The sequence below is a fragment of the Myotis davidii genome, unplaced genomic scaffold (genome assembly GCF_000327345.1).
Source record: "Myotis davidii unplaced genomic scaffold, ASM32734v1 scaffold292, whole genome shotgun sequence".
In the NCBI taxonomy this organism is placed as follows: domain Eukaryota; kingdom Metazoa; phylum Chordata; class Mammalia; order Chiroptera; family Vespertilionidae; genus Myotis; species Myotis davidii.
Window position 1 is genome coordinate 741,934 of NW_006285042.1, and position 24,805 is coordinate 766,738.

At 39.0% G+C, this 24,805-nt stretch overlaps 1 protein-coding gene across 1 annotated transcript in view; it reads left to right on the forward strand.

The window, feature by feature from the left end:
• Nucleotides 1-7,906: 7,906 nt before the first annotated feature.
• GOLGB1 (golgin B1) overlaps nt 7,907-24,805 on the forward strand; it is a 79,515-nt gene continuing 62,616 nt past the window's right edge. The window contains 5 exon segments of the mRNA XM_006755348.2: nt 7,907-8,482; nt 17,802-17,896; nt 18,698-18,850; nt 19,022-19,174; nt 22,383-22,511. Of these exon segments, the coding sequence (XP_006755411.1) occupies nt 17,804-17,896; nt 18,698-18,850; nt 19,022-19,174; nt 22,383-22,511 (528 nt within the window). The 5' untranslated portion in view covers nt 7,907-8,482; nt 17,802-17,803.

Consider the following 24,805-nt stretch of genomic DNA (forward strand, 5'->3'; position numbering starts at 1 on the left):
CAGAAAGTGTACTCTTGGCCTTTATTAAAGTAAGGAAAAGGTCAACTGATAGACATTTAACTATTTTCTACAAATATTGTTTGAACTCAATTTCTATCTTGTTATTTCTAGAAGGAACTACATTTAAAAAATCCTAGGATTCAATGCAAGAAAAAAATGTCTCTATATAAAAACTGCATTCTTTCTATAAGAAATATAAAGCTCACCATTTCCTTATTTGTCTTGTCTCCTAGGAATCTCAGAGCTAAATATAATGCTTAATTTCTGTTATGTTCCTAGGTACCTATATGATTATTTGGCTCCAACCTAATAATTTCTGGTAATCCCTATTTTGTGTTTTAATAGCAAAAGCCACCACTATTTATGTTTGTTAACAATATGGAATTTAAGTTAAAATCAATTAGCAAATCATGGACTCTAAGGAACCTATGTAAGGAGTGTGTGTTTTATATAAATGAGTGGTAATACCAGTATTTTGGGATGGAAAGACCAAATAGCATAATGTCCATTCCCAAAGTTGAGTTTAGTAAAATTCTAGTCAAAATCCTAAAATAATTTTTATTAATAATTAGAAAATAAATGTATAAAAATTCATCTGCGAATAAGCAAATGAGAGTTCTGGTTTCACTTAGAATGTAGAAAGCTACATGAGAATGTTGTTCCTACCTTAAAAGAAATGCCAGGTAATCTACAAAAATAACTTTTTTTAGCCTATCCGTTAAAGCCTCAAGAAAATTAAGTAAATTGAGATAGGGCTCAGTATCTGTGAAATGAACTATTTCATAGTTAGTAGAGCATTGGAGACAAAGGTAACAGGATAAGAAATTATAGTAACTAAAATTCTAGCAAATTCTTAAAGGCCAAGTGTGGGGTAGCATGTCAGAAATTCAGGAGTTTCAGACAGAAGGGGAATTTAGACCTCTACTAAATACAAGAACACTTGGGAGCAGGTAGGAGGCCTGAAGAGATGCCCTTAGTGGTGCAGGCAAACATGAAGTAATAGGCTGCTACTTACTGGTTGATTGACATGCCCAAAGCATCACCCACTTTCCCAAACCCTTACCTTAAAGCTGCAATCGCAGGGGCAGCAAGCCCTCTAACCTCCAAGGCTCAGATAAAATTCCATTGCACATAAGGAAGGAATAGAAATAAAATCTGTCTCTGGGGGTGGGATAGGAAACACTAGACCCAGACACAAGTAGAAATCCAGGGATAGAAACAAAACCCTCCACTCCTGGGAGGGGCAGGAAATCATCTTGGGCTCAGAAATCCTACACCAATAGAAACCAGAGGTCTACTAATGCTGGGGAGGAAACTTTCCTGCTAAACACCAGCCACAGCAATTTGCCATGGGGTAGAATGGTAGAAACCCTGAGGAATCCCCACCCAACCCCAGGAAGAAGAGACCTGGCCTAAAATTTAGGCTGGATCAGGACAACAGACCACCCATGTCTCAAAGACTAGCCTAGCACCAAGTAATAAGCAATAGTTTACTGCTAGGATAGGGAAAAGATACATAGAACCCCTCTGTAGTAAAAGCATACAGGAATGACTAAAAGTAGAGGGTGGAGCAGGAACACTGAGAACAGCTTTCAAGACCCCACTCTAAGCACAAGGTATCAGCAGCTGAAAAAACAACTTGAAGCTGGTGCATTGAAGATAAAAAGAAAACCAAACCCAGCTAAACTGACTAGTTTAACTCAGTTCCCCCTGCAATACTGAAATACAATCTTTACTTTTAATTTTGACAATGCTGTCATACTTTCTGACTGATAATGCTGTTATGTTTACTATATTAAGTAAAATAATTCTGTATTAGATAAGAGTGAAAAAATCTAAGACATGAAAAAGTGACTTTATCAATAATTCTTTTAATCAACAATTAGTCAATTTAATTTTGTTGGATTACTTGCTCACATCAGAACTCACTATATAGAAGAAAGTATATGTACTTTTAAATACAAATAATATATGAAATATACATACAAGTATGAGAAATACAAACTCTAAACACTTTTAAATTAATTTTAGAGAGGGAGAGAGACAAAGAGAAACATCAATTGGCTGCCTCCTGCCCTCCCCATACTGGGGATGAAGCCTGCAACCCCGGCATGTACCCTGACTAGGAATTGAGCCAGCAGCATCTCTGTACATGGGAACCTGCTCAACTGAGTCACACCAGCCAAGGCTTTTTTTTTTTTTTTTTTTTTTTTTTTTACATTTAGGACCCTATAGAGTGCCTAAAAATAGAAGTAGAAAATTCTGTAGTTAATACAAATTCTGTAGGAAAGCCACTCTGCATCATGTTCCTCATTTCAGTAATATCCATATCTATTGAGGTCAATTTCATATCATGGCAAAAGGGAATCTAAATGCATGATCGCTGGACTGAATTTTAGTGATTAAATTTTGAAGGCCCACCCAGATCTATTGAGGTATAATTGATAAAATTGTATATATTTTAAAGTATCTAATATGATTGTTTCATATATGTATGCACTGTGAAATGATTAGCACAATTTGGTTAATACATTTCATCTCATATAGTTATGAGACACTCGTGTGTGTGGTGAGAATGTGTAGGATCCTACTCTTACCAAATTTCAAATATATAATATGATAGTATTAACTGTTGTCACCATGCTGTATACTATATTAAATCCCCAGAAGTTAATCTTATAACTGAAAGTTTGTACTCTTTAACCAGCATCTCCCAATTTCTTACACCTCCCAGTCCCTGGTAACCACCATCACCATTCTACTCCCTGTTTCTATGAATTTGACTTTCCTTTTAGATTCCACATATGAGTGAGATTATACAGTGGTTTTCTGTCTGGCTTATTTCACTCAGCAGAATGTCCTCCAGGTTCATCCACATGGTCACAAATGGCAGAATTTGCTTCTTTCTTGTGGCTGAATAATATTATATATTTCATGTTCTTCAGATATATACCCAGAAGGAGAAATTGCTGGGTCATATGGTAATTTCATTTTTAATTTTTTGAGGAGCTCCATACTGTTTTCCATAAGGGCTGTGCCAATTTACATTCCCACCAACAGTATACAAGGGTCCCCTTTTTTCCACCTCCTCACCAACACTTGTTACTTCTTGTCTTTTTTATAAAAGTTTAAGAACTGCTGATCTAAGATGATAATTTCAGCATTAGTCTTTAACAATTGGTTCCTTACCCTGGTCTAGTTGAGAATTTAGAGTATTCATAGACCCTTCATCAAATCATCCCACCTTACTCCAGGAACCTAATGATACTTCCTACTACTACTACTACTGCTACTAAGTAATCGTTAACATTTATTGTGTGATAAGTGCTCCTCTCTGCTAATTATTTTATGGTCATTATTTTATTTAATCCTTACAACAACCCTAATTTCTATTTTGCAAATGTGAAAACAACTATAGGAGGCATTGACTAACTTGCCCAAGTTTAAATCCAGGTCTATATATCTCTAAAATGAACCATTTACTCATTTCAGTTAATCATTCCCTCACTCTTCATACTTGGGATTTATGTAGATATTTAATTGGTTGCAGGAAAATGGCCCATTTTCCTTATGGAAGCCCTCATGAGCACTGGGATGGTGCATTATATACACTTAATAATTGCTAAATGACTTACTTATCAATATTTGACCAAGTATCTATAATGTAAAAGATACTGTGCTAGATGTAGAAAACAGTCTCTGCTAATGGCACTTAGGTTCCAGTGAAAGAGATAACTATTAACAAGAAGATTACAGTGTTGCTACTGTTATTTTTCAGGGAGTGATGTGGACATGAAAGTCACTAACTTAGTCTGGGACTTGGACAGACAAAGCTTCTCAAGGAAGTGAACTGAAGAATAAACTGACTAGTTGAGGGAGAAGGAGGAGTGTTCTAGGCAGAGGGAATGAAAAAAATATATCTATTCAGTTTACCATGAAGAGGTACTGAGTAACTATTTGTTGAGTGTGGATTTGTCTAGCACACATGGAAAAGTGGGCTTGCCCTACTTTTCCAAGCAATTTTAGTGCTCTGTATTTTCATGTAATTGTCACAAGAATAATAAGCAGCATAGAAAGATTAATAAAAATAAAATGAATATGGATTGACTACATTGACTTCATGGAGTTCCCATAAGACAGAGAGAAGACAAGAGAGATGAGGCAAAGTCCTAAGATGGCCTTCTCTAGAATGTGCAGCCCTTAGCATTACATAGGCTTAAAAAGGAAGTCATAGCTTAATGGAAAAGACTATTCCAGGGAGTAGACTCAACACCTGTGTCTGTACAGAACTCCTATAAGGTATTTTATTACTGGATTATAAATTATGCAGCTAAATCATTCATATTAATCAGTCTGTATTTCTTGTGCCTGTCAGCCTAATTAAAATGTGTGTAAGAAAAGCAAATGAGAAGGTTGATAATCATGAGGGCTGAGAGGAATATGTCAGGAGACAAAAGGTAGGATTGCATTTACTTCAAGAATCAGAAGGAAGGCTGTTAACTGCTTCTGGTTATACAAAATCCATAAATAACTTGGTGTTGACTCCAGGTTAAACACACCTTCCTAAATAGCATGCTTAGTACTTAAGTAGTAACTGAAGATATGTTAAAAGTTTCTGATAAAAATCAAAGGGAGTTTACTGTGCAGGACACAGCTAGGACAATTTAAGACAATTAGGACGTCCATAGATTTTCTCACAGTATGTGCTTTATATGTAAATCTTCAAATTTATTAGTTATATCAGCAATGGTTGGGTGACGTTGTTAATCTTGGTGACACTTTTTTGCTAGGAATATTAATGAGGGTAGGCCTTAGTGATGTAGTCCTTGAAAGTTCCTATGAAGTATATCAGAGATGTCAGTTTGATATATAACTTGAGTTCTAGTGTTCTCATTGTGTTAGTACATTAACATTAAATATAGCTGTATCCTGAGGAACATTTATAGTACTTAGGAGTCCTCCAAAAGGGGGGCCTGCCACATCTCCGAAGGTACATAAGAACATTCTTCAAATTGATGGGCTAGAGAAGTCCCCATCACAAAGCTTACTTAGAAGCCTGGGATTTGTTCTTAGCTCCTAAACAAAAAATTAGCGACACCAGAGCCTGGCACATAGTCTGTGCTTCTAAGTATTTGTGAATAGGAGCTTTTAAGTTTTCTTTTCTTTGGTTTCAGATTCTTCACACCCTTGCCTTTGGGTGCCTTAGGAGAAAGTCACAATTGCTCCTCATATGACTTCCTCATCTATAATAATAAAAGTGTAACATGCTGATTAGACAGGATGACCTTCCAGATGAAGCCGGAGCTGCAAGCGAAGCCTGGGTCCTGGGTGCCAGAGGGAAGCCGGTGCCCACAGCTGGGGGAAGGAAGGCCTACTCTTGCACGAATTTCGTGCATCGGGTCTGTAGTATACAATAAATGCTCAATAATGATTCATGTAGAGGTAGTATCTGAGTTGTTGTGGCATGATTGCTGCTTCTCTACAAAACACTGTGGCTTCATCCCCTATGGAGAACAACCCACTTGTTGAGCCATTCCCCACCCTTTGGTTATGATGGCTTCCAAGGTTTTCTGCCTGGCTCCACATGCTCCATGTAGTACCCAGAGCCTTCTGATTCTGTTGGAAAGACTTGAAGTTAAAAGAGGCCTCAGTCAATTCTTGAGAAGAGCCTATTCCCGTGGTCAGCAAACTGCAGTTCGCGAGCCACATGCGCCTCTTTGGCCCCTTGAGTGTGGCTCTTCCTAAGCCTTAGGAGTACCCTAATTAAGTTAATAACAATGTACCTACCTATATAGTTTAAGTTTAAAAAATTTGGCTCTCAAAAGAAATTTCAATCGTTGTACTGTTGATACTTGGTTCTGTTGACTAATGAGTTTGCCGACCACTGGCCTATTCCATGCCTTTGAGTCAAACAACTCTAGCATTTCTAGCCTCAGAAGATACAGTGCAAATTTTAACAGTGATCTATGGCTGGGAGACAACCCTTGTCATCTCTTAGGCAAGGGTACCTAGCTTCTATAGCTCTCCTATGTGCCAGGGTTCCTGCTTAGCCCTTTCCACCTTTGTGCAAACTGCTGCTGCTTGAGGATGCTTAGCCAGAACTGAAAGAAAGGCTATAGGTTCTTAATATCAAAGTAGGAGCAGAAATCAGCAAGTTTCTGAATTCCCCAGGCATCTCTGATGCTTCTGAGAAGACGGAAGCAAGGACATCTGCTCATTCTACACAGCCCTCCTAAAATCCAACCTAACACCTATCCTCCCCATCCCAAAGCTTATCCCAGCAGAAGGCAGGCTGATACTGCAGACAGAATAGATCCCTGAATTTCAATTTCTTCCATCCTCAAAGACAGACTACATACAGAGAGCAAAAGCCTGGAGCTAGGCATGAAAATATACATCAAGGGCTGCTGTACATAGTAAGTTTTAAGGAGTATAAGAGGATGAAATAAAGTCATCAGGCCTGGTCTTAGTTTTCCTAAAACCAGTCCAGTCTCTCCATGGGTCTAATGCCTAATCAGTAGTCCCAACATTCCTAGGAGGCAATTCAGGAGAACAGAAGTCCCAATTCCTGTAGGAGGCCTCCTTCAACATCTGTTTCTAGGATTCAATTGGTATGAAGAATGACTACTTGTATCAACTGTTACATAGAGACAAATAGTCTAAAATCTACCCCATGTCATATTGGCTTCCTAGGGACACCAGAACAGAGCCCAAACAATTTAGAGCAGCAATCCTCTGTACTCAGCATAGGTGTGACACCATCTGCTACAACAGTATTCTGCCGGCAGGCCCTAGTCAAGAAATGAGCACCAAAATATGAACAATATCTCTGCCCTTCCAGAGAAAACACCCATGACTCATTACCTATGAGCACTAGGGATTTGCAGAAGAAAGGTATTGTCTAAGGCTTTGAGTATGGGGTGTTTGGTACATTCTGGATTCTTCAGGGATTTTTGTTGATATAGTGGAATATAACCAATTAAGAAGCCAGAAAGAAATTATTTAAATATAACACTGAGAGACTAGCTACATGAGAGGTATATATATCATCAGGGAGCAGTCTCAGCTGTTGATGCAGTCAGCTGGCTGTCTCAGCCCTAAGCAGCTGCAGTTCATATTCAGCAACATTCCTTTGTTTACTGTCCTCAACTAGAAGCTCTTGGAGAGCCTGCAGAAGACCTTCCAAGCCTTGGCTCATGTCAGGCTCTGGAAGGGCAGCCCTGCACATTCCAAGTTTTGAGTACAAGAGGATGAAACAGAAGTTATTAGGTCTGGTCTGTTTTTCTAAAATTGCAGTCCCCTGCATGCACTATACCTCTTCTCTGCTTATTTTTTCCCTAAGCATTTTGCCATCTACCATATTATTTATCTTCATTTTCTCTCCTCACTAAACTGAGTTCCAAAAAAGCAGGAATTTTTGCCTCTTGATCACAGCTATATCTTCAACAATATACAGTATACAGTAAATGCAGGGGACTGCAATTTCAGATGGGTAGCCAGCAAAGACCTTACTGAGCATTAGGGTGAAGATGCATTTAGTGGACTAGCTCAGTGGCTGGCACACAGTAGCCTCAATAAATTCAAATTAATACTCACTGTCAAGAGAGTGCCTTAGGGGCTTAAGGAGATCAGGCATGATTTCGGTGCCTTTTTACTGGAGCTCCTCACTGACTCCCATTCCAGGACCTGACTCCTCAAATTTCACCTTTGGCCCAGTTTAAGCGCCACTTCCCATGAGGCACTTAACTAGTACTCACTATTCTCTCACTCATGGCTTTAGAGACATCTCTAATCTTTTATACAGACGCCAGGTTTTAGTCCAGGTTCTTTTACTAAATCGCTATTTGTCTGTGGGCGAGTCACTTTAATCTGGTTCCCATTTTTCACCAGTAAAATGAAAAGGTCATATTAGACGACTTTCTTTCCGGCTCTAATATTTTATTACTTTAAAAGTAAAACCCACATTCCCCAGCCTCTTCTCAGAGGTCATACAACCTCCCTGATGGCAGTGGTAGTCTGGGTCAGTCGAGGCCAATGCCGCGGGGTAATTGGAGGAATCCGGCCAACACGGCAGACGCAGAAAACACCTGATCTTTCCCCGAACGCCCGCCCTCCCGATATTTCCGGTTCGGACCCAGATCTTCTTCCGGAACACTAGCTCGTGTCAAACTCCGCCCTTCCACGAATCTTTAGAGTCCACTGGCTGTTTCTTTGAGGAAGCGGAGCATTTCCTGACGTTGATTGGTTTCTGCCATTGTTGACGGGTTAGTTACAAACAAGGCGTGCCTGGTCTCCCTGGTAACGCCGTGCCGGTAGCCCTGATTGGTCCATGTCATAATCCCATCTTCCGTCCCAACAGCGAGTGGTAGAGTCCCCTGGCGGGGCGCGGCGGTGGTAGGTGTTGCCATTCGGGATTCCCGAGTTGACGTGGCTTAAATTTGGGAGGGGGGCAGCCGGAGCCACAGGCGGCAGCCTCTTTCAGGTGAGTGGGGGACGCTCCTCAACTCCTCCTCTCCGTGAGTCTCTTAACGGTAACCCACCCCCGCCGCAGGCCCGCAGAGCTGCCGAAGCAGCCACACGCTGATCCCCTCCCCGCCCGTCCTCTCCCTGATTCAGTCTGAGATCCGGCCCTTCACTTGCCTCCCTTCACCTACCAGGCCTAGCTCTCATCGCCCACACGCCTGCTGGCCCCGCGGGAGGGCTTCCGGTCGTCCTGCGCGGCCTTGGGCACGTACGCGCGGTCGGTCCCCTCCCCAGGACGGTTCTCCGCCGGGAGCAACGGAGAAAGGCATTTGGGTCAGTCCTTCCTGGTGCCTCGCTCCCTGAGCCGCCCGCCTCGGCCGGCCTGGGTACCCAGCTGCTGACGTCGGAGAGAACCTGCTCTGCTCAGGCCCTAAACAAACTTAGTGTCCGGAAGGGGAGGCAGGACCCAAATAAATCAAAGGTCTTGAGGGCGGAGATCGCAAAAATGTTGGAGAGAGAAGCGCAAACAAGGGTCTTCGGAATGATCCTGCTAAGGAGTTATTGGAGAGATTAGGAGAGAGGGATGATTCTTGCAATCCCAGCAACACTAAAATCCCAGAAATCAGAGGTGGGCAGGCTGTTAGAAGAAAGGGTTACCTGAAGAGAGTCCCGGAGGAAAAAGAAATTGATTTGGTGTGGAGGATGTTTATTCTGCATAGCGCGAGTGGTGTGTAGGCGTGTGAAGGGGGGGATGAGCCTCTTGACAAATGAATATATTTGTCTGATTTATTTAAAGAGGTCCAGTTGATCTATGGGGAGAGGACATTTTAAGAGTGGGACAGATATTTAAAATCACTGGATAAGTCCTTCACATTTGGAAATAGTTGGAAGCTCTCTGAGTTTTTAAAGATTCCTACAGCTCTGCAAGACGACAGTGGAGAACTCCGTACAGAGAGGCCGGAGGTCTTTTCTGAAGCACGAAGTAATTAAATTTGGATGGTCCGATGATCGTGAATGGTCAAAACCAGGAAATATTCTTTTGGAAAACGGCAGGATTTGGTTATGGACTAGATATAGGGAAAAGTTGATAATTGTGGCTAATGGATAAGTAGCACTTTAAATTTATTATAAAATATGCAAAAGCATATTTTCTAACGGATGAAAAACAAATCTTGCCCACTCCCTGGGATGCTCTCAAACTAATTTGGAGTTCATATGAAGGTGTTTATTTTTTCAAGAAGGCTGTTTGCATTTCTGAGGACTTCCAGACTGAGGAGATCTCCTTTTTAAAAAATTTTTAAGGACCTCCATTCTTCTGGGATGCAAATTCTTCTAAAAATAATCATCTGTAGGAGATAATTTTTTTTCTTCTGCTTGACTCTTAAAGGCCTCCCCTCCCCTTTAAATTAATGAATTAATTAGAAGAATGTTGTTGGTTTTACTCTTGTTTATAAGAAATCGTTCAGGAACTTCTTTAGGTTAGCCACTTTTAGGAATAACATAGTTGGGAAATGTCTCACCATTGATCATTACATACCACTCTATTGTTAGGAACTGCTATGTAAGTGGAGCTTAGGCTGTATAATACCCTATTTTTAATAAGCTTTTTTAAAATCAACAATATATGTGTTTGGTAAAATGAAATTTAATGCAAAAGGATATAATATTAAAAAAAATCTCTTTACTGGTCCTTTTTCCCATTCCCACCTTCCAGAACTACGCATTGTAAGTAACTTGTTTTTTCCTAAGAAACTTTCTGATCATATTCAAGCACATATATATTTCCCCCTTCTTTCCTCTCCCACAAGTGGAATCATAAAACACATGCTATTTTACAACTTTTTTTGCCACTAAGTATTACATATTAGGTGTTTTTTCCATATCTGTAAGTATAAAACCACCTCCTTTTTAAAAAAAGGCTACATAGCATTCCCTTGTAGAAATATGAAAGTGTATTTAGCCTGCCCCCTCCTGATGGACATTTAGATTGTTTCTAGTTATTGGCCATCACAAACACTGTTATAGTGAACATCCATGTGCATATATGCTAGCCTAGCAGCTAGGCTCTTATGTAAGCCTGTCTGTGATGTAAACAATATGGAATTCTTTGGGACTATACTATTATGAGTCATTTCGTTTTAGTCTATGTAGTCCTCAAAAAAAATGCTTATGGAACTATAAGTATATGATTACCTTCATGCCTCTCGGCCTTATTTTCAGCCCCAGTGACAAATGTTGGGTGATGAGATTACTCGGAAAATAGATTCTTTTTTTGTTTCCCCACCGGCCAAGTAGCTTTGTTGAGCTCTGTGACTAAGCATATTATTTAACTTCACTATGCCTTTGTTTATTCATCTTAAAACTTAGGGTATTGATATACCTCCTCTTTGAGGTTGTTTTAATAACAAAGTGAGTAAAATAATTATGGTAAATAAATTATATGTAAAGCGATTGGAACAGTACTTAGTACATAGTACTGAGTATATAATTATAGCTAACATTTACTCTAAGTTTATTTATTGAAAATAGTAATTTTTTGTATCATGAAAAGTAGTTTTTATTTTCTAATTATAAAATTGTAATATTGCATATGCTTTTTCCAGCTCTATGGCAATATTTCCTATGAGCTCCTCAAACTGGTTGAGAATCACTTTGAGAATTAAGGAAAACTACTGAGGCTCAAACAAATATGCATTATATAAGTTTGAGGAGAGACCTGGAAATCTTACCGTTTTCTGTTGTAGTTTCTATGGGAAAATATGATTTAAATTCCAAAGCAAATGGATGTACACATGCATGTGCTATCTTTATTTTCTTGTATTAAGTTCTCTGTGGTTAGGGACATGCATTATATTTCTTTTTATATTTCTTATGGCTCCTGGCATTATGCTCTACACCAAGAAGGTATTTTGAAAATAATTATGAATAGCAGCGAAGACTTAGAGAATGTGAGACTTAATGAATTTTAAGTGCCACCTCAACACACAAGTGTTGAGATCCTGTACAGGGTTTGTGGGAGGTGTGGCCAGCACTGACATGGAGGGATTGTTTTATTTGCCTAAGTGTTTTTATTGAAGGCTGGCCTTGGCATGTAGCTCTTTATTTTTTTCTTTTCTCAAGTTGCTACTCATCATTCTGGTGCTTTATAAAACAGTAGTAAGAACATTGTTAGTCCACTGGCCACACGTACTCCGTACATCAACTTATCATTATGATCATAAATATTTTCCCATTTACTAATTTTTATTTATATGCATTTGTCCATTTCTGTCCTATAGTTAATCTAACAGAGGAGGAGGTCTGGTTCATTTAGCTTACTTATTCTACTCAGTGGTTCTCTTACCCTCAAATTCCCAACCTTTAAGCTACCTAAAGCACTTAACTGTGTCTGAGATGCCCTTTCAACTTCCATTTCCATATTGTTCCTTTAATATCAACAGCTATAGAAATCATCTTGAATCACAGAGTCATAGTATTGGACATTAGAATACTCCCTGTCAGTCTTCATTTTAAGATGAGGAAACTGTAATGTGAATTACCCAGAACAATACAACTAAAAGTTCAGTTCCTGACTCACAATTTGGTGTTCTTTCCATTATGCCATCTCTTTTTCATGACCCTTTGAGATTATTGAATCACTCTAGAAGCAACTCCTTTTACTTCTGCCTGAAATGGTACATCCCTGATACCGATCTCTCCTTTCTTCAAATATACATGTTTTTAAATGGTTATGTAGAAAAGTAACCTATTTTCCATTTAAAGAGCATCCTATCTAATAAAGAGGGAATATACTAATTGACTGCCACACCCTCAAAGATGGCAGCGCCCACAGCCACAAGATGGTGGTGCCCAGTCCCCTCAGCCCTGCCCGTGTAGCAGGCACATGGCTCCACGTGCCTGCCTCCAGAGTCCCCCAGTCTCCTCAGCCTCCCAGCCCCCCAGGTGCCCAGGGCCGGCCTGAGGCACAGGCAAGCCTCAGATGGCAGCTGCCCAGCCACTCAGGGTCGCCCGAGGCTCAGGTAACTAGGCCGGCCGAGGCTTGCGCTGCCGGCAGTGGCAGCAGCAGAGGTGTGATGGGGCATCGCCTTCCCCTGATCACCAGGTCGCCTCCTGCCCCTGAGGGCTCCTGGACTGTGAGGGAGGGCAGGCCGGGCTGAGGGACACCCCTCCAGGGCATGAATTTTCATGCATCGGGCCTCTAGTTTTATGTAATAATGCTTAAGCTGAGCGACTTTGAAATACACAATTTCTGTTGAAGAATTGAGGCCTTTTAACCTGTGGTGTTTCCCAAACTCTGGGAATTACACTTTTATGGGAGCAGTTCAGCATATTCCTCTGTCCTCTGCGTTTCCTGCAAATTGGCAGCCAATCCAGTGGCTTCACCAGACTGAAGTTGGGTTTCTTTGGCAAAACTATAAATGGTGGTATAGTCTTTCATCGGGAGGGTCATAATGTCTGCTTTTTGCTCTTTTGTTACTATTAGCTATCAATGCTCTTAAGTCTAGATGCATGAATTTATTAGTTGTAAAATATTAGACTAGAATTTCTGATTCTACCATTTTATTTTCATTTATTAGCTGGAATAATTTTATGAGACAGTGTGCCCCCTCATCTCCTCCATCATCTACTCTTTGCTTCCTGAGTGGTACAGTTCAAATAGGAAAGGCAAGATAAATTCTTGTACTTACCTTATCAGTTCAGATGATGGATGACCCGCTTATTATTATTATGAACTTGTGGCTGTAAATATTTTTGGTGGGTTTTTTTTGGCAAAAATAAAAACAGATGAGGCTCATATTCTTATCAGAAATTCTAATTGTTCCTTTGGCCTATGGGAACTTCTTCAGTTTGGCTCCTGAGTCATTTTTTTAAAAAAATATATTTTATTGATTTTTCACAGAGAGGAAGGGAGAGAGATAGAGAGTTAGAAACATCAATGAGAGAGAAACATTGACCAGCTGCCTCCTGGACCTCTCCTACTGGGGATGTGCCCGCAACCCAGGTACATGCCCTTGACCGGAATCGAACCTGGGACCTTTCAGTCCGCAGGCCAACGCTCTATCCACTGAGCCAAACTGGTTTCAGCCTGAGTCATTTTGACATGACTGTAGAAGTCTTTGATAGCTTCTTTGTTATTTCGCATGACAAGATATTTCTGGCTCATATTGTACATTTCCTACTTCAGAAGTGGAACCAGTCATTTATTTCTCTAAGAAGCCCTCTGCTTTAAAAAAACCTTTTTTTTAAATGGAAACTAGTATTTCAAGACCCCATCTAGGCACTAGAGATGATCATTGTTTCTCAGTTTGTCATTGTTTTTAAATCTTTTCACAGGACAGAGCTAGGAAAATATATCTGTTAAAGTAAAATACCTTGTAGGTACACACTGATATGTTCAATTCAAATTCAAGATCAGTTTTATTCTGGGGTTCTTAATTTCTTCTGTTATATCTGTTACTCCCTTTTTCATACTAAAAATAGATATTACTATGCCCATAATTACTCATTTGCTTTAATTCCACATGATGCATATAATAATCTAGGAATAACAACACTGATACAACCACCACCAATTTTGGTTATTGAAAACAATTTTAAAAGGTGGTTTTTGGGGTGTATTTTTTGTGTATGCTATTTACATTCTTTCCAATATTTTTCATGGTAGCCCTTTGTATTGTCAGAGCATATAGTCATTAAATAGTATGCTCTCTCCATCCCAGTCTTAGTTCTACAAGTAACTATATATTGAATACTTACAATCAATCTTTAAAAAAAAATTTTATTGAATTTATATTTGGGTGAGATTGGTTTATAAAATTCTATAGGTTTCAAGTTTATAATTCTATAATACATCATCTGTATATTGTATTGTGTGTTCACCATCCAAAGTCAAGTCTTCTCTTCACTATTTATCCTCCCTTTACTCTCTTTACTTCCCCTATCTCTCTTTCTCTCTGGTAATCATCATACTATTGTCTGTGTCTATGAGTTTTGGGTTGTTTTTTTTGTTTGTTTGTTTAACCCAGTCCCCTAACCACCAGGCTGCCCCTCTGACTTGTCATCAGTCTGTTCTATCTCTGTTCCTATTTTGTTTGTTAGTTTATTTTGTTCATTAGATTCCACATATAAGTGAAATTATACTGTATTTGTCATTCTTTGACTGGGTTATTTCACTTAGTATCATACTCTCCAGATCCATCCATGCTGTTGCAAATGGTAAGATTTCCTTTTTTTATGGCTCAGTTGTGTTCCGCTGTGTAAATATACCAAAGCTTTTTACTCATGTACTGATGGGCACTTGGGCTGCTTCCAAATCTTGGCTATCCTATATAATAAAAGCCCAGGGACCGAATGGTGGAACGACCAATGGACCAGTCGCTATGATGTGCATTGACCACCAGGACCACTGCTTGGCTGACTAAGATGAGTGGTGCTCCCACAGTGGGAGCAGCCCTTCAGAGGGCGGGTTCACAGCTGCTTGGCTGACAGGGATGAACGGAGCTCCCACAGCAGGCAGATCCCCACAGGCCATGCCCCCTACCAGTGCACGAATCCCATGCACTGGGCCTCTAGTGGTAAATAATGCTGCAATGAACATATAGGGGTGAATATAATCTTTCTAATTAGTGTTTCAAGTTTTTTCAGATATATTCCCAGAAGTGGAATCACTGGGTCATAAGGCAATTCCATCTTTAATTTTTTGAAGTAACTACACTGCTTTCAACAGTGGCTTTGCCAATCTGCATTCCCACCAACAGTGCAAGAGAGTTCCCTTTTCTCCATATCCTCTCCTGCACTTTGTTGATTTATTGATGATAGCCATTCTGACAGGTCTGAGGTGATACCTCATTGTAGTTTTAATTTGCATTTCTTTGATGATTAGTGATGTTGAGAGCATCTTTTCATTTGTCTATTGGCTACCTATCTGTATGTCCTCTTTGGAGAAGTGTCTGTTCAGATTTTTTGCCTATTTACTAATTGGATTGTTTGTTTATTTTTGGTGTTAAGTGCTTTATAAACTTTAGATGCTAATTCCTTATTGGATGTATCATTGATGAATATATTCTCCCATTAGTTGGGTTGTCTCTTCATTTGTTTATTGTTTTCTTTGCTGTGCAAAAACATTTTGGTTTGATATAGTTCCTTTGTTTATTTTTTTCTTATTTCCCTTGCCCATGGAGATATAGCAGAAAAAAATACTGCTATGAGCTATGTATGAGATTTTACTGCCTATATTTTCTTCTAGGATTTTTATGGTTTTGAGCCTTACACTTAAGTTTTTCATCCATCTTGAGTTTATTCTTGTATATCTGTAAGAAGGTGGTCTAGTTTTATTTTATTGCACATATCTGTTCATTTTTCCCTAGCACCATTTATTGAATGATTGTCTTTACCCCATTTGTATGTTCTTGCCTCTTTTGCCAAATATTAATTAACTGTGAAGGTGTGGTCTTATTTCTGGGTTCTCTATTTTGTTTTATTGATCTAAATGTCTGTTTTTATGCCTGTACAACCAGTAATGATGGGTTTTGGTCAGTTTGGTTGTCTCAGCTTTCTCTCTAATAGAACCTTAGTGATGTTGAGCATTTTTCAATTTGAATGTCTTCTTTTGAAAAATGTATATCCAAGAGCATCAGCCCAAGGACTGGAGGGTTTTGGGTTCGATTCCAGTCAAAGGCACATATCTCAGTTGCTAGTTTGATCCCTGGTCCTGGTCAGGGCATGTGTGGGAGGCAACCAATGGATGTGTGTCTCTCACATCACTGTTTCTCCTTCTCTGCCTCTCCCCCTCCCTTCCAATCTCTCTAGAAATCAATAGTAAAATATCCTTGGTGAGGATTAACAACAACAACAACAACAAAACAGAAAATTGTCTATCCACATTCTTTGTCCATTTTTTTTAAAGGCATCTTCTATTGCTTGATTGATTTATTGCTTGCTTGCATTTAGAGAAAGAGGAAGGGAGTGGAAGAGAGGGAGAGAGAGAAACATCAAACTGAGAAACATTGATTGGCTGCCTCCCACATGTGCTCCAACTGGGGATAGAACCCATAACCTGGGTATGTGTCCTGACCAGGAATCAAATCCATGACGCTTTGGTGCACAGGACAATGCTCCAACCAACTGAGCCACACTGGCCAGGTATCTTTGTCCATTTAAAATTTTTAAAAAATGTTTTTTATTTTTATTTTTTAGAGAGAAAGGGTGAGGGATAGAGAGATAAAAACATCTATGAGAGAGAAACATCATTGATTGGCTGCCCCTGGTCCCCCCCAACTTCCCTCCCCTGCAGGCCATCTTGTGTGTTAGAGTGATGGTCAGTTTGCATACTGGTCATGACTAAGTAGCATATCCAGTTGTGACTGTGAGGGTGTTGTGACCAATATGCATATTACCCTTTTATTAGTATAGATTTTAGCAAAATCACATGGTTTATCTGGAAAACTTCCTGAAACAATGGGGTTCATGGGCACATAAAAAGAAAATATTTGCCAGGCCCTTGTGGCTCAGTGGTTGAGCACCAACCTATGAACCAAGAGGTCACAGTTCGATTCCCCGCCAGGGCACATGCCCAAGTTGTGGCTGATCCCTAGTAGGAGGCATGCAGGAGGTAGCTGATCGAGGTTCCTCTCTCTCATAATTGATGTTTCTATCTCTCGCTCCCTCTCCCTTCCTCTCAGAAATCAATAGAAGAATATTTTTAATAAAGTAAAGAAAAAATTTGCTGAATCATAGAGTTTATTTGACAGAATAGGAGAGAACAGTCTGGGAGGGGCAGGAATCGTTAGAAGTTCATGTTTGTAAGTTAAGTTCTGATGAAAGGAATTTCCCACTAAAGAATTGTGTGTTTTCGTTTTATTTAAAAAATATTAGTGATCGTGATTAAAATCTCTGCAGTTGTCATTTAAACGAAAGGTGAATGACTACACTCTACATACTCAAATGCCTTTTTAATTTATTTTTTATTTTTTTAATCCTCACCAAAGGATGTTTTTATTGATTAATTTTTATTTTTTAATATTTTTAGGGAGAGGAAAGGAGAGAGAGAGGGAAAAAAACCCACCCATGTCAGAGAGAAACATCAGTTGGTTGACTCCTCTTTGCGCCCTGACTGGTGCTCAAACCTGCAGCCTAACTATGTGCTTGATTGGGAATCGAACCCGCAACCTTTTGGTGTATGGGAAATGCCCTTTATAATGATACCATCATCTGCATTCTATTTCTAATATATATCACCTACACAGATTTTTTTTATTTCACTTATAGATGATGGTTACCTATATAGGAAAAAACTATATTCAGTTTTTTATTGATTCTTATGTTTTCTTTTCCTGTAGAAATGCTGAGTCGTTTGTCAGGATTAGCAAATGTTGTTTTACATGAATTATCAGGAGATGACACTGATCCAAATATGAGGGCTTCCTTAGAACCCGTAAGTAGCTCTGTTCTGAATTAAACAGGCGAGGCATGTGTTCCATGTTCTTCTGAGGAAAATAATTTAAGAGTGTGAATAGCCTCCCCTGTGCCAGGTAGAAGAGAAGATTAAGAAAAATATTGAGACTTTATAAGTGGTCCATCTTCTGTAGTTTGTAGCCTAAGAACCACAGAGATAAGAATCAAGTCCTGGATGAGATTCTTAAGATCTTTTTCATTCCCCCATCCCCAGACTTGTTTAGCATTAGATTGTTTTAACTCCTATTTGGATATATATTCCTTTTCCATAGGAAAGATTTGAGTGACAAATGGTAGAATTGGAACACCTTTCTGGTTTGAGAATATCTGTTTGCTATTGTTAATTTATCTGTCACTTCTCTTTGGGTTTGCATTGTATTTTCTGAAGTCCACAAAGGAACCAAAAGAAGTCGTTTAGTTTTCTGGAAAGACAAGAAGTATTGTCCAGTGGTTAAGAGAATTTTATTCATTACTCTCTTAATTTAAAATTTTGGGCTCCCCCATTTAATGGTTTGTGATATTTGCTTCCCTTTATTTTTCTCGTTGGTAAAATTAGAATAATAAGACTGTAAGTGAGATAATATTTGTAAAATGCTTAACATTTACAAAATACTTAACATATTATAATGGCTGTGGTAGTAATTATTATTGGATTAGAGTTGGAAAGATTTCCTAAGTAAGAATGTGAGTTGTGATAAGATTAAGTTGGAATGAAGGAACTCATGTTTAAAAACTAACACCTTTTCCATGGTGCATTGGCGACTTCTTGTCTAAAAACTAGGAATTACCACAAGAATTGGACATGGAATTTAATGATAAAACCCAAGATGATGTTCTGGAACGCCTGGCTTACACAGAGCAGTTGGTGGTGGAGCTAAAAGAACTCATCAGACAGAAGGATACTGAGCTGCAGCAGAAGGATGAAGTTCTGCAGGTACCATTGTTTTGGCTCTTTCTTGCTGACTGTATACTAAATGATTATTATTGAATCTGATTCTTATTTCCCATCATCAACAAACGATGATGCCTACTTTTGTTATGTACTAGATAAGTGATGAAGTGATGCGTAAACATTTATGCATTTATCGTCATTGTTCTCTGACAGGAAGAAAGAAAAGCTGCTGACAACAAAATAAAAAAACTGAAACTTCATGCTAAGGCCAAAATAACTTCTTTGAATAAACAAATAGAAGAATTGAAGGCACAAGGAGGGATTGCTTTGCCAACTGGATCTCAGTCAGAGGAGCAACTCTCCAAGGTATGGTCACTGGGTATAACACATATTTTCTAAGTGGAAAAAGCCTTCTTAATATAGCAGATTTTCACTAATCACAAATATTTATGAAGCTAAAGTAATACAGTTCTAAATGCTATCCTTATTGAACTTGCAATCTAGCTGGGCTAGGGGCCACACACAGGGCAAACAAAAGGTCAACAGAAAACATGGAAATGAAATGCCAGTTGTGACTTAGACTTTCAGAGAATTAAAAAGGCCATTATTATGCTAAATGAAATAAGCCAGTCAGAGAAAGACAAATATCACATGATCCCACTTATCTGTGGAATCCCATGAACACAATAAATTGATCAACAAAGTAGTAAGTCCCAAGGCATGGAACAGAGTGACATTGGGGTGACAAGAAGAAAAAAACCAGCCCGGCCAGAGTGGCTCAGTGGTTGAGCGTCGACCTGTGAACCACGAAGTCACAGTTCGATTCCCAGTCAGGGCACATGCCCAGGTTTTGGTCTCTATACCCCGTGTGGGGTATGCAGCAGGCAGCTGGTCAGTGATACTCTCTCTTCATTGATGTTTCTATCTCTCTCTGTCCCTCTCCTTTCCGCTCTGAAATCAATAAAAATATATAAAAAATAAAATAAAATGTTAAAAAAAGAAGAAAAAAACCAAAACACTTCTATACTTATGTACATAGCCCATGGACATAGACAATACATAGTGTGGTGAAGGTTTAAGGTGGAGAGTAGGGGCTGGGCAGAAGGGAGAGAAATGGAAGACATTTGTAATATTGTCAACAATAAAAATATATTTAAAAAAAAGATCTCATAATCCAAAAAACCCACAAAAAACAAAGGCTAATGAGAAAAAGTAAATACTGAAGCGAGGTTTTTAGGTAGAAGACATTGCTTTTGGAGAAGTTTCATTATTGGTTAGAAGGTTAAGCTAGATGGTCTCTAGGTTTCTTCCAGATCTGAAATTCTTTAATTCAGTAACTTGATAGAGAATATTTCATGTCCTTATATGGCCATATAAGAGTTAAAGTTTCATGCATGGTAGGCTCAGTTAGATTGCCTTGGCCTCCCTATAAGGCAGCGGTTCTCAACCCTTTGGGGGTCGAACAACCCTTTCTCAGGGGTTGCCTAAGACCATTGGAAAACACATATATAATTACATATTGTTTTTGTGATTAATAATTATGCTTTAATTATGTTCAATTTGTAACAATGAAATTGGAGGAACTGTATTAAAGGGTCGCAGCATTAGGAAGGTTGAGAACCACTTCTATAAGGTATGTTCTCTAGACTGATAACCACAACCAATAAAACAGTTTGAGGATGGAGAGAGAGGAGTAAGGAAAGTGGTGCTTTTTGAGGAATAGAGCATTGTTTCAAAACTTGTCTTTGTTACCTTTCTGAGTTTGGTATAGAATATATGGAGGGTAATATATCACATGTGCATACCATAGTTGTCATAGACTTCACTCTGCATAAGAAATCTTTTGATTTTCTTAATTTCATCCTGTCTCACCCTTTGACCCACTAGTGTTTTTATTTTCAGTACTTTTAGTTCTTGGGAAATTTAATTGATTCTCTAGGTACAACCCTTGGGGTAACTAGTTAGCTTCCTAGTTAGTCTTTCTTTTTGGGTCTAATGCTCCAAAGACATTACTTCTCCTGCATTGATTGCTTTATTTAACTTCTAAATAGCTTGTTTTAGAAGCTGTTGTCATTCTTCTCATATAATTTCTTCAACTTGATTCTTCTTTTCTTCCTTCTTGGTTTCTCCTCTGGTAATTCTTTCTTCCCCCTAGCTACGATAGTAGCAACTTTTCCCATGTGACTTTGTTTCTTCTAACTTGCCTTTCCTCTGCTATGTTGTTAGATTTTTAAATTATCCATTTCAGGAGACTGAAAAATTATCCATTTTATAATCTGCCTTTTTTTTAAGTTCTGAGACCTTAAGCCAGTGATGGAAAACCTTTTGAGCTCGGCGTGTCAGCATTTTGAAAAACCCTAACTTAACTCTGGTGCCGTGTCACATATAGAAATTTTTTGATCTTTGCAACCATAGTAAAACAAAGATTTATATTTTTGACATTTATTTTATATATTTAAAGGCCATTTAACAAAGGAAAATCAACCAAAAAAAAATGAGTTCACGTGTCACCTCTGACACGCGTGTCATAGGTTCGCCATCACCGCTTAAGCAAATCAACATTTTACAACATCAGTTCCTTCCTTTGTTAAATAAAAGGGTTGGATTAAATGATTTCTAAGTTCCAGCAGCCCTTTAACTGTTGTACACCTACTACAGAGCTAAATATTCTGTGGAAAGTATACTTGAAGAAATGATGGTAATCTTCAGATGCTTGAACAACTAATACATGAAAGAAAGTATAAAATTATTCTGTGTAACTCCAATAAGGAGACTAGGTTCATTTGGGGGAGAGGGTGTGGAGTCAATAGTGAGGCATAATCTGGTTGAGCCTAAGGAGCTTTTGGGGGGAAAAATAGACTATTGAATGATTTTGATTTCCTCTCACTGGTTCTTTTATGATCTTTTGCCCCTCACTTAGGAGTTTTGGCCTCTGGCTCTTCAAGGCAGGGAGACTGAGTTTTCTGTTGAGTCCGGCATGACACTGACAGGTTTTGCCCTCAGACTAAAAACCATAAACATGGGAAACTCGCTGCCATTTTTCCCAACTATCAACATCCCTCCAGTATAGATTTTTGGTTGCTCTCCTCATTTTCAGATAGTTGCTTTTATTTCTTACCCATGTTTGTAGCTGTTACCTGAGGGAGGATGGGTCTAGTTACTAGACTCTAGTAGGAACTACTTGGTGCTACTAAAACTGGAAAATCCTAAAGTTTCTTACTTGTTCAGGCAGGTGTTTTTTCTTGCTCCCATCAGTTTGATAAAATGAATCAATTGGTGAACAAAAGATCAAATATATATTAATTGTAATATTTTTTTAAAAATTATTTTATTGATTTTTTATAGAGAGGAAGGGAGAGGGATAGAGAGCTAGAAACATTAATGAGAGAGAAACATCGATGAGCTGCCCCCTGCACACCTCCCATTGGGGATGTGCCCGCAACTAAGGTACATGCCCTTGACCGGAAACGAACCTGGGACCCTTCAGTTCGCAGGCCGACGCTCTATCCACTGAGCCAAATCGGTCAGGGCTGTAATATTTTTAAATAAATGACTTTGTCTTTTGCATTTTCAGCATGACAAGAGTTTTACAGAGGAGGAGATGGAAGTGGAAAAGATGAAGTGTAAACTCCAGGAGAAGGAGGCACTAATTAGCAGTTTGCAAGCCCAGCTGACCCAGGCACAGGCAGAGCAAGCTGCACAGGTATGTAGTGTACCACTTCATGTCATTAAGTTAACAATTCACCAAAGCCCATGGATTATTATATGACAAAGATTTTTTAGGTGCCCAGTGGGTATTTATCCATGTTATCTATCAATTTCCTTACTTCTTTCTTGCCTTTCTGTCCCTCCCTTCCTTCTTTCCTAAGTATAATAATTTTATTAGGCTATACACTAGTATTTGTCATTCTTGGTTGATGTTTATTGATACCAAGTATGCTTTTTGATAAATAGTTTCACATTTTTATTTCAGAAGACTTTCCTTTAATTATATAACTTACTGTATATGGTCTGTTTTCTTCATTAGGGACTTTTTTTAGCTGTATGTTTCATCTTTGATTTATCTTTAATATTTGTCACTTTGTCTCATTTGCTTTTAATCTCTTTTTTTCATTTTATGTTTCTTCTTTCACTTAAGGCATTCTATTTTGTGTTTATTTTGTTGTTGTTGTTAATCCTCACCCGAGGATATTTTTTCCAGTTATTTTTAGAGAGTAAGATGGAGTGGGGTAGAGAGAGAAACTTCAGTGTGAGAGAGACACATCAATTGATTGCTTCCCACATGCACCCCAGCTGAGACTGCAACCAAAGTACATACCCTTGACTGGAATCAAACCCGTGAACCTTCAGTCCAAGAGCTAATGCTCTAACCACTGAGCAAAACTGGCCAGAGCTGTCTTTATTTTTGTATTCCTTCTTGTGTTGTCTTCTTTTTCTGAAATGATTTTCTTTTATATCAAATTCTTCTTGAGTTCTGTCACCTTATTTCTGAGTTTTCAATTCTGTTTTATGGTGTTATTTTGTGTCATATAATTTTCATAATTTTTAACATCTTTTGAAAGAGTATAATTTTGTTTTTTTTAACATAACACTGATATGTTTTTATAACCTGTAAATATATTATTCTGCTCCTTAGTTTTTTATTTTTATATTTTTTTATTAAATGTATTGGGGTGACATTGGTCAACATGAAAATATAGGTTTCGGGTGTGGGTTTTTATATTACAAGATCTGTATTGCACCATGTACTCACCACCCAAAGTCAAATCTCATGTCACAATATATTAGGACTCCTTTCTCCTCACACTCTGGCAGCTAACACATTGCTATTTGTGTTCATAAGTTTCAGTTTTATATCCCACACTAGAGGCCTGGCCTGCGAGGATTAGGATCAGACTCCCCCAAGGTGTCCCAAATTGTGAGAGGGTGGTCCTCGGGTGATACACCCCAGAATTGGGCTCCCTCCTCTCTGGTTCCAGGTGCGACACCAGAGAGCTGCAGCTGCCAAGTCACCACAGCTCGGCAACTCCTGCATGGAGCATCTGCCCCCTGGTTGTCAATGCACGTCATAGCTACCAGTTGGAGTGTCTGCCCCCTGGTGGTCATTGTGCATCATGGCTACCAGTCGGATGATCAAATGGTCAGATGATCACTTAGGCTTTTATATATATAGATTTGAGTGAAATCATAGGTTCCTTAGCTTTTTCTGACTGACTTATTTCACTTAGCGTAAAATTCTCCAAGTCCAGCTGTGCCGTGCCAGTACAGCCAAGGGTTCAGTGAGATGAGGAGGGACAGTGAAGGATTAAAGAAAAGACAGACGAAGAGAATACAGCTGGGACTTGGAGGATCTCCTGTGCCTGGATGAGGCCACAGAGAAGGATCCAGCCAGCAAGCTGAGGCTTTATTTTTATTTTTATTTTTTAAAAATATATTTTATTGATATTTTACAGAGAGGAAGGGAAAGGGATAGAAAGTTAGAAACATCGATGATGAGAGAGAAACATCAATCAGCTGCCTCCTGCACTTCGGGAAGTTATCCATTGTCATCACTAGAAAAACAAGGTAGTAGTCACCATAGTTACAATGTTCTTGTGAGTTGCACTTGTTTTGGCAGCACTTGCTGCACCTCCCATAGTCCATTAGCTACCCAGGAAGGATCTAGGGGGCAGCATAAGGTCAAGCTTAATTATGCTAAGAGGGCTCTGCCCTAAGCTGGGACTTGTTTGTGGCTCTGCCACAGGTCAGTCTGAAGCTTAACTCTAGAGCAGCCATGGGCAACTCTAGAGCAGCCTGTTTGAAATAAATAAAACTAAAAAAAAAAAAAAAAAAAAAAAAGACCGTACGCTTTTATGTAATGATGTTTACTTTGAATTTATATTAGTTCACACAAACACTCCATCCATGCTTTTGTTCCGGCCCTCCGGCCCAGTTTAAGAACCCATTGTGGCCCTCGAGTCAAAAAGTTTACCCACCCCTGCAAACTCTGGCCTCCTG